This window comes from Nicotiana attenuata, chromosome 6 (assembly GCF_001879085.1).
Source record: "Nicotiana attenuata strain UT chromosome 6, NIATTr2, whole genome shotgun sequence".
NCBI lineage: Eukaryota > Viridiplantae > Streptophyta > Magnoliopsida > Solanales > Solanaceae > Nicotiana > Nicotiana attenuata.
Window position 1 is genome coordinate 92,484,591 of NC_031994.1, and position 10,802 is coordinate 92,495,392.

Genomic DNA, 10,802 nt, shown 5'->3' on the forward strand with positions numbered 1-10,802 from the left:
CCAAGCAACTCATTATCATAAAATACCGTAAACTACCTTAAAATTTATTCACAAATACCATGTAAACCTGTTGTCACCTATGATTTCACATCAATTGAGGAGGAGGAGGACAAGAAAAGAAGGAGCAACTTGTCTAAAAAAATTTAAAATATTGATAAGTTAAATAGGGGCGACCAAATAAGATATCCCGCAAATTTTTTACTTTTCTGTTTGGGCCTCCTTGGCCCAAAGCTATGAAAGTAATTAGCATTAGGCAAACGGGGGATAAAATTCAAAAATAGCCACTTTCCACCACTATAACTAAAAAATAATTGTTGTATGGAGTTTCATATTTTATTGATGAAACTCCAGGACATTATCATACAGATTCTACAGCAAAAACATGACATATGACACAGGCTATTTTCAATTATAGAATTGAAAATTCGCTAGTTCACGCTATTACCGGGGCGGTTAGAGGGTCAAGCAGCTAAAGCAATTGCTTTGGGCCCCAAATATTTTGGGGCCCCAAATTCTTTATTTTTTTTTTCATTTTTTTTTATTTACTTGTATTCGGTATTTGTATTGAAGCCATAACTAATTTGAATTTGTATTGAAGCGCATTCTAACATGATATCATCCATAGGACTCAAACTCGAAATATCTTATTAAAGTAGGTTAAATCATATCCATCTCACCACAATCCTTGGAGGTGGAGCCAAATTTTTATCAATAATAAATTTATAATTTAATATTTTTTGTTAGAAATATTGAGTATTAAAAATAAAAAAGTAAATTCTTTTATAAAAAGTAAAGACAACTTTTAGTTTCTTATTGATATAATTGTTTGAGCAAAAATTGAAGAAAGAGAATTACTTCCCCTAAAACCCTTACCCGGAATATAAAATTGTGTATTTACATTTTACAATTGACATCATTAGTAAAATACCTACATTATCTTTCTCTTTTTTTATATTTCTCACTAGAAAACGTGTATTGAACTTTTAGAGTCTCTATTTTAATATCTCTAATTGTCCAAATCTCATTTTTTATATTTCTCATCAGATAACGACTACACTCTTATATTTTCTTTCTTGGTTTCTGCAAAAATTTAAGTTTTCGATAAGCTATATTGTTTCGTGAAAAAAAAAGATTATTTTTTTTCCAATAAAAAACAAGAGCTACAGAATACTATTGAATATGCTTTATTGCACATTCTTAATTTTTTTTTCCTCTGCGGGTTTCAAGCATTACAACAAGTATATTGAAATCAAATAATTATTTTGATATCAAGTTATCAACATTTTGAATCTAGTTTTATTTCCTAAGATCAACAACATCCTAAGAGTGATTAAATGGTTTGTAAAAAAAATTATTAATAACTTTACATCTCAAAAGCTAAAAAAATAAATTTTAAATAAAAATATATATGAAGGTTTTGTTTCAACAAAGGCCTCCAATTAAATTTTTGCTTTACGCCTCAAATCTTGTTGAGCTGCCCTGGCTATTACTACGGCAACTGAGCTGTCCTTAATGCAGCTCCTTCCATAAACTATCTAACTGATCATGCAAAAAGTTACTATGAGATTTTACATCATTAAAATATGGGTTTCTTTTTATTACTATATTATTCACAAACCTCTGAACACTGTTAATATTTATCATCAATTTGCAAGAATTACTTTCTTTTCCGTTGTATGGGTTTATATATATCCCAGCAGCATCATTTTATTTCCATTTTCTCCCAACTTCTCCCGTCATTTCATATTAATATAAATAAAAAAAGTATACATATGGGTTTAAAGAGATTTGACATTTGACGGTGTCTCCATGTTCTATCAATTGGAGTATAGTAAGAAGATTAGTTGCGATATAAGAAGTTTAATCATGTTCAATCACAAACCAAAACTCATTTCTAATTTGAATCATAACTATGATTAGATGTGGTAATTAAATAGAGTACACTAGTGTCGCATAATAATATTAGTTATATCCTTAATTAGCAGACAAATGGAATTCAATGAACACCATCTTATTTAATGCGGTTGGTATTTTGTTGTAATAGTTCATCATTGAACGTATTTCTTAATTTATAATAGTGAGTATTTGTACTTTGATATCACATCACATAATATAAAACATCTTATGCTTGTTTATTCATTTGTCAGAGTTGAAGCTCGTAAGTTATGATCACGCAATGATTTATTAGTTAAGTATATAACTCAATTGTAAGATATTTTCACTATTTGTATATTGTATATTTAGCATAAGTAGCTAACCTTTAGTTTCTGTCCAAGTTAAATAATGGGAAAGTTACATATTTGGCCGCTAGATCAAAAAAATTTACATTTCCTCGTCAAATTATGCATTATATATCTATATTTATCCGTTGGCTCTTTTTTGGGGGGTGGGGGCTATTTAAGTTAATTTTCTCTTAAATCTTAAATAGATTACATGTTTGAATAACAAAAATGCCATTGTTTGACTGATAAGAAATTAAAAAGCAAGTAACTGAAGAGTGATGATTATCATATGGAGTTCATTGTAGTCTTCTCATCAACAACAACAACATACTCAGTATTATCTCACACCGTGAGTCTGGGGAAGGTAGTGCGTACACAAACCTTACCCTACTTTGTGAGGATAAAGAGGCTGTTTCGAATATACCATCGACTCAGGAAAGCATAAGCACCACATTAATAAAAATACAGATAAGAAGGGACAACACCAAAAAGCCATATAAAAGCAGAATAAAAACAACAAGATCATATGATGACCAACAATGAAAGAAAACAATCTTTGTGTCTTCCCATATCAAAGATAATTGTGTTATACAAATGCAAATGTGGAAGCTAGATTGAATAAAAAGATACATACAACAGAGACTTGGGATTTTCCCTAGTCAATCACATGAGTTGATCCTGATCACTACACTAAATTACCATGAATCAAGATTTTGACTTGGATTTCATGAACTTTTAATTTGTACCTACATATGGACTTGAGAAATTTACAGTAAATATCTAAAGCACCAAATAGAGTCTTGACTTCTTCTGAAACTTATTGAGGGCGACCTCTAAAAGTCGTCACAAAAAGTTACCAAATATTTGAACCCAATTTGTACGATTGCTCCTGTGGCTGTTGTTGCTGAACAGGATCTGATACCATAGAGGAAGAAGGCACCTCGACTGCCAAGTTAGGGTTATTATAATCATTCCCAATATGAGAAATATTTTGTGTTTGAATAAACGGGTAATTATTGGTATTAGTAGTTGTAACTTCTCTTGGCTGATTATTATAACCCCTAAACTGTAACGCCCGAAGAAGCAAAGAATCCACTGAGGGAAGATTTGAGCAAAGCAAGCTAGATGACCAAGCTGCAGGCAATAATGGAAGAGTGTTGCTAATTGCTGCTTCTCTTGTTGCAGCAGTAGCCAAATTCATGTTCAAGTTCATATTCAACACGTTCTCATTGTTGTAATTCTGTAAAGAAATATTATTGCAATTATGGCCATTTGATGCAGTGGCTAGGCCATAGAAATTACTTGGTGACTCAATATCCCCTAGCTCATTTGCAAAAGTGTAAGTCATGTCACAATTAGGTGACTCTTCGGATTGTGGGGATGATGATGTTGGCTGTGGTTTCTTTGCAGTTGAATTCTTGTGGAAAACTCTACACACCACCCATTCCTCCTGGAAAAAAAGAATTAGTATGGTGTTATATAACATATTATAGTCAAAATTAATGGACCTACTTTTTTGTTTAACTTTTATATACTATAGTGTAAAATGTTACGTACATGCACAGTGAGGCCACCTAAAAGATATCTAGATAATTTTCGACTGTAATAGTGGCAGATGTATATGATAAGATAGGGGATTAAATGAAGCCAACATTTTTCATATATAGCTGAGAAATATATGTGAAAATTTACTACACTTTCATTAAATATCACATATTGAACTCAAAATTTTGCAATTCCAATAGGTTCAGTGGTTTGGTACATAAAAATTCATGTTGAAATTACAATATTTTTAAAAATGATACTAATCAAAGAAGGAAAAAAAAAGGTAACACTCTATATCATAGTGTATTTCTTTTCTTATTCCAAATTTGTTTTATTTGGAGATTAACTTCTATCTTGTTTCTTAAATGAATTTATACACTATTAAATCATCTAATTAAAAGACAAATGCAAATAATTGTTCAAAATAAAGGAGATCAGTCATATAAAAAAAATATTTAACTCATATAGCCGTTACCTAATTGCTTAAACTAAAAATAATCAGTAAACATATAATATATATATATATATATATATATATATAATATATGTATAACTATGTATAATCAATGTATATCGGCTAGAAAATGTAAATATTATTGAATTTGGCCAGCTATTTGTGTAAACTTCCCTTATAAAATAATGCTAGTGCGTAAAAAAAATTCTATATTGTCTTAAATCTATTATTCTGATTAATTAATGAATAATTACCTTTGAAGGTTTGAAACCAAGTTTGGTTTCTAGTCTATATTCATGCATAACCCAGTTGGTTTTTTCACCCTTAGGAGCTCTTCCTCTGTAAAAAACCAGTGTTTTCTTCATCCCAACAAGGACTCCGCCACGAAAAATCTCCTTATCCTTGCCTGTTGTTTTCCAATAGCCTGCTTCTGTAGCTCGGTTTGTACGAAGACCTGTTGGATACTTGCGATCTTTAAGGCTAAAGAAATACCATTCTTTTTCTCCCATTGAAGCTTTGGCTGTACGAGATTTAATTTAATTAGGGTGTAAATTTTCATTGTAAATCTTCACTTATACAAGGTAAAACTTTTAATATAGGTAACATAACTAACATTAGAATTAATTTTGATTCATAGTTGATGTTATTTTGTAACACATTGATCAGAAAACAACAGTTCATATTTTTTCTTCATGTCTACTTGTACACGCCATTGGCCAACATATATAGGAAGTAAACAAGAAAACACTTAGCTCCCGTTTGACCATAAAAATTCGGGAGCTGTTTTTCAAAAAAAAAAAAAAAAAATTCAAATATATATTTGTTTATAGATTTTGATCATCTTTTGACAGATTTTGTTTCAAAATCTTTACATCCCAAAAATAACTTTAGAATAGTTTTTGAAGTTTTCTACTCACAAAACTCCAAATTCTTTTCAAGTAAAATGCATGTCCAAACATAATTTCCACTTTTAAAAATTATTTTTCATCTTATCTTTAAAAACTTATTTTTTTCACTTTTCACCCAAATTTATGTCCAAACGCTAGCTAAACAAGCTGAAAGGCAATGGTGGTAATTCAGTATATATGAACATGCAATACACCATAACGTTTGACTAAATACTTCTCTAAGCATTGAATTAAGTAGTAAAAACTAATGGTAATAGATACTTGTAAATTAGTTGAGTGCAAAATCACTTCTTCTTGGGAATATATAGCATTCCATGTGTGTTGACTTTCAAGAAATTTCAAAGATCACGGCATACAGTTATACCTCTCTATAACAACATCCTTATATAATAGCACTTATCTATAAAAATAAAATTTTTTCGCAAATCTCATTTTCTATTATAATATATATGTTTTCTATAATATCAATTCGCTATAACGTCTAAAAATATCCGAAACAAACGAGGCTGTTAGATAGATGTTTGACTATATAATTTTCAATCAAATCAGTAATAAAATTAAACAAAATTAAAGTGTAGAAAAAATCGAAAAAGGAAGAATTATATTATACTCCATGCAATAAAGGGTAGAAGAAGAGGAAGGAAAAGAGAAGAAAAATTAGCTACCTGGAAGATCCCAAGGCTCACACTTATTAAGATCAACATCAGCAATGGCTTTAGCAGTGAAGTTGAAATCAGAAACTTTGTTAGTCAGATAATAAGTGATTAATTCTTCATCAGTGGGATGAAACCTAAACCCTGGAGGTAAATTTTCCTCCATTTTTGGCTAGCTGGCTTTTGGTGAGGAAATTAAGTAAATTCAAGAGGGAATTAGTACGGATGCAGAGAGCTTGGCTATAAAAAGGGTGTCAAAGCTGCGGTATTTTCTATGCATATATCAATCTTCAGAAAGAAGCAGCCGTTTTCCTGCATCTTTTTTTGTCTTCATATTTGCAGCTACCATATTGACAAAGATAGTGTATCAAGATTTTAGATTTTCTTTGTTAGATAATTACTATAATGCCAGATGAGCTACTATTCCGATTTGTTTGTGATATATATATANATAGTACACAAAGGAAATAAGATTTTAGTCACGATAGATAAGTACCTTGTCGCCACCCTATGCCGATTGTTTAAGCAGCGATCTACCTTAAGTTCATTTTGTAGCGCATTTGTTAACTATTTGTGGCCCAACCGATCCAAGATTGAAGTTTTATGGGTTCACTTTTTTAGATTTTTTTTTTGTTTGTAATTATGTTTTTAATTAATCACCAAAGAAGCAATTACAAAGCAGTAGAGTCATCCTCGACTCACTTAGTTTTTACATAAATCTAATACTATCCTATTCTAGGAGCAGTACATAGAGCATTACAAAATAAGCTGGAGTTACATGTTTTTTCAGTACATAAACTGCTGCATCTTCTTCCTCATCTCTCCTTGGACTCTAATGTTACAAACACATGCTATTTCCCTTGCAATTTGGTCTGTTGTTCTCATTGTCTTTTCAAATATTCTGTTGTTCCTCTCCCTCCATATCCCATGGATGTGTTCTGCATGCACCATTTTCAGTATTTTAGCTCTACACGATTTTCCTTTGGCTTGTGTTACTATCCATGTTATCATCTGTGCATATGAATACATTGGGTTCATCTGACTCTGTATCCATTGCATGAGCTTTCCCCAAACTGCTTTAGTAAAACTACATTCACCAAATAAGTGATCATGTGATTCATCTGCTCCATCACATAAACAGCATCTTGTATTCACTTGAACACCCCAGTTTGCAAGTCTATCTGTTGTCATAAGTCTCTCATGGCATTGCATCCACATAGTGAATATTGCTTTGGGCCTACCTTCATTGTGGAACATTAAGGCTCTCCATGCCACCTTGCTATAGTTTCCCAGAATGGCCAAGTATATTTGTTTGGTTTTACTTTTCTTGTTAAGAGCCGTAGGTACTTGCTGAGCCACTTCTCTTGCATCCATTATCTTTCTCACCATCCAGCTTGCCTGTTGAGGAATGTTCATTTCCATTAGCCTGCCCTTTTATGTAGTAGGTGTGGATCCATTTTATCCTTCTTTTGTGCAAGATCCCAATAAATACTGGTAATAGCAGCTCTGTTCCATATTCTGAGATTCAGTAGATTATACCCTCCAGCAGATTTAGGTAAGCACATTTTATCCCAGGCTATTAGAGTTCTCTTTGTGATTGTATTAGAACCAGACCAAATATAACTCTTGCAATATGATTCTATCAGTTTGATCACTTTAGCTGGCAATATGAATATTTGGGACCAATAAGATTGGATACCAAATATCACTGATTGGACTAACTGCACCATTCCTGTATAGGATAATTTCTTTGCTGTCCAAGATGAGATCCTTGCAACTATTCTATCAATCAGTGGTTGCCATTGCATAGCTGATAATTTCTTTGTGTCCAGTGGTATGCCCAAATATTTGAAGGGCAACTTCCCTGCTGAATACCCAGTGTTCTGCAATATTTCCTGTCTTGTACTTTGATCAACTCCTCCAAAATAGATTGCACTTTTGTTGGGATTAGCTAGGAGACCAGATGTAGCAGAGAATTTCATAAAGCATGTATGAAGAATATTGACAGACTTACTATCACCTCTAGTAAACATCAGTAAATCATCTGCAAAGCTGATGTGTTTTATGTTCAGCTTACCACATCTAGGATGAAACTTGTATTCTTGGACATGCTTCAACCCTTTGAGTAGCCTACTTAGGTATTCCATTGCAATTGCAAATAGAAATGGTGATATGGGATCACCCTGTCTGAGTCTTTTAGCAGCATCAAAAGGCTTTGTTAGCTCCCCATTTATCATGATTGAATAGCTCACTGTTGTTACACATGCTCTCACCCAGTTATTGAACTTTGTTGGGAAACATAGGTATTTTAGCAACTGATCCAAGTACACCCATTCAACTGAATCATATGCTTTCATCATGTCAACCTTCAGCATGCATCTAGGAGATATCTGCTTCCTGTTATAAGCCTTCACTAGTTCATGAGCCAGGATGATATTATCAGCTATTTTCCTTCCTAGGATAAAACCTGCTTGAGCTTCAGAGATGATATGAGGCATGACCTTCTGTAGTCTTCCTGCTATAACTTTGGAGATAAGCTTGTATAGCACTGTGCATCAGGCAATGGGTCTGAAGTCTTTTATTGTCACCGGATTAGGCACTTTTGGTAGCAGTGTGATTGTGGTGCAGTTGATTGTTTGGAACATCTCACCTGTGTGAAAAAATCTTTCGCTGCAGCATACACTTCTTCTTTAATCATTGGCCAAGCTTTCTTGAAAAATTCTGCATTATAGCCATCTATGCCTGGAGCTTTATCACCTCCTATTCCCTTCAGAGCTTGATCAATTTCTTGATTAGTAACTTCTGCAATTAGATCTTCCTGTTGTTGTTGTGTTATAGTTGGTCCTTCTTTCATTATCAACTTGTCCACAGCTGGTAGTACCTGAGCTCTTGTTCCCATTAAGCTTTTGTAGAATGCTATAATTTCCTCCTTAATATCTGATTGTGCTGTTATGATGCCCCCTGCTATTGCTTGCAGTTCCTCTATTTGTTTTCTCTGTTGCCTCTCCTTTATAATTGCAGAAAAAAACTTGTTGTTGGAATCACCTAACTTGATCCAGGTTGCTCTTGCTTTTTGTTGTAATATCTGCTCTTCCACCATTGACCATGTTTTCAGCTTGTGCAACCACTCTTTCTCTTGACTTTGCAGCAGGTTACTATAGTTTTTTTGCATCTGAATTTGAATGTGGTGTATGGCTTGTCTTGATTGTGCTATCTTCCCAGTTACTCCTTTGAACTCAGCTTCATTCAGTAGTCTAAATTGATTTTTCATCCTTTTCAGCTTTGCCCAAATGCTCACCATCTTACCTGTTGATTTGTTGTTGTTCCATTCCTCCCTTATTATCCTTTCAAACTCAGGATGACTTGCCCATACATTAAAGAATCTGAAAGGGCTCTTGTATAGTTTCTTTGGTTGCCTTATATTGATAGTCATAAGACTATGATCTGAGATATAAGGTTCCCCATACTCAGTGCTTAGGTGGCGGTAGTTCATCATCTATAAGTCATTCCCAAATATCCTATCTATACAGCTCCACACCTTATCATCACCCTCCTGTTTGTTAGTCCATGTGAAATACTCCCCTCTCCATGGTATCTCTGTAATGCCAATGTCCTGACATAGCTCAGCAAGGTCCTTTATATCTGCATTCTTCACTGGTACTTTGGACATTCTGTCTTGAACAGTGAGGATAGCATTGAAGTCTCCCCCTAATAGCCAAGGTCCTGTGATATTCTGTGCCAATTTTCTAATGTGCCCCAATAACTGTTTCCTTTGATCTGCATCATTATGTCCATACACCACTGTGCAATAAGAGTGGATCCCATTCTGCTTCCCTTTTATTAAACAATAGAGGAGTTGGTCTTATTTGTCTAGTGGTTGGACAATATATACTTGTTCATCCCATAGAATCCATACCCTACCATTCACAGCATACTCATAGTTTGTTATTTTATTCCATCCAGGTACTATTCTGTTAATCACCTTCCCTGCATTGTTTTCTTTCACTTTTGTTTCAACTAAACCTGCCAGCTTGATTTGTTTATCTCTAATGTACTGCTTTATTTTCTTTTGCTTATATCTCTTATTCAAACCCCTAATGTTCCAGAATAACCAAGTCATTGTTGAGTGATTATTCCACCTCTTAAATCAGGTGGCCTTGGTTCCTCCATTCTTCCCTCTTCCTGCTGCAATATCTGAAATACATTTGCTGTAGTTATTGTTGTTCTTTCCAATGTCATTCTGGTATTGCTAGCCAAGGCTGGCCAGTCGTCACTTTGTTCTACATTCTGCATTTCTTTTGCTTTCCCTTTATCAATTGCCATCTTTTGGTTTCCAGGATTTTCATTGCTTGTAGTTGCTTTCTCTTTATCCTGCCTAGTTTGTTTATTAACTCCTCCATTTATCTCAGCTTGCTGCTGTTGCCCCTGCCCTTTAACTTGCCATCTTGTGGTAATTCTCCCCTGTGCCTGCCTAACTGTGTACTGATCTTCTTTGTGCATTTTCTTTCCCATTGTACAATCATGCCCTATCTTCATGCAATTTATATAATACTGTGGCTTCCATTCATATTCCACCTGCAACTGGACCTTTTTCCCCGATGGTTCTTGCAATGTCAATTCAGTTGGAAGTTGTTTTGTCACATTAGCTTCCACCAAAATTCTAGCATAGGAGATACGAGTCTGTTTGGTGGTACATTTATCTGCAAATAGTGGTTTCCCAATGGCACTTGCTAGTTTGCTTAGTGTCTTGTTACCCTAGTAGCTCATAGGCAAATTAGGGATAGTAATCCACAACGGGATCTTCATCAGGAACTCTGCCTTAATATCAAATTCTGGTGTCCATTGTTTCAAAATAATTGGTCTACCATTAATGGTATAGTGTCCTCCATAGAGAATATCCTTCAGATCCCCAATTGTGTCAAACTTTGCTATGTAGTATCCTTCATCATGCAAGTACAAATCATGTATATTCACTTTACTCCAGGCTTGAGCAACATATTTTTCCATGAATTTATACCTT

The 10,802-nt window shown here is 33.8% G+C and overlaps 2 protein-coding genes across 2 annotated transcripts; both read right to left on the reverse strand.

Annotated features, from left to right (window-relative positions):
* LOC109228378 (NAC domain-containing protein 79-like) lies at window positions 2,763–6,015 on the reverse strand. The gene is made up of 3 exons (XM_019393518.1): window positions 5,795–6,015; window positions 4,476–4,741; window positions 2,763–3,672 (listed from the first exon to the last, which is right to left on the reverse strand). The coding sequence occupies exons 1-3, from the start codon at window positions 5,946–5,948 to the stop codon at window positions 3,076–3,078; spliced, it is 1,017 nt and encodes a 338-aa protein (XP_019249063.1). The 5' UTR covers window positions 5,949–6,015; the 3' UTR covers window positions 2,763–3,075.
* Window positions 6,569–7,204, reverse strand: LOC109228104. The gene has a single exon (XM_019393280.1). The coding sequence runs from the start codon at window positions 7,202–7,204 to the stop codon at window positions 6,569–6,571; it is 636 nt and encodes a 211-aa protein (XP_019248825.1).

Bases quoted from the DNA above. Each gene is read 5' to 3' on its own strand.
- LOC109228378 (XM_019393518.1), bottom strand. From the start codon at position 5,948: ATGGAGGAAAATTTACCTCCAGGGTTTAGGTTTCATCCCACTGATGAA. The intron at 4,742-5,794 runs GTAGCTAATTTT...AATCTCGTACAG, and splicing joins TGAGCCTTGGGATCTTCCAG to CCAAAGCTTCAATGGGAGAA. The intron at 3,673-4,475 runs GTAATTATTCAT...CTTTTTTTCCAG, and splicing joins TTGGTTTCAAACCTTCAAAG to GAGGAATGGGTGGTGTGTAG.
- LOC109228104 (XM_019393280.1), bottom strand. From the start codon at position 7,204: ATGGAAATGAACATTCCTCAACAGGCAAGCTGGATGGTGAGAAAGATA.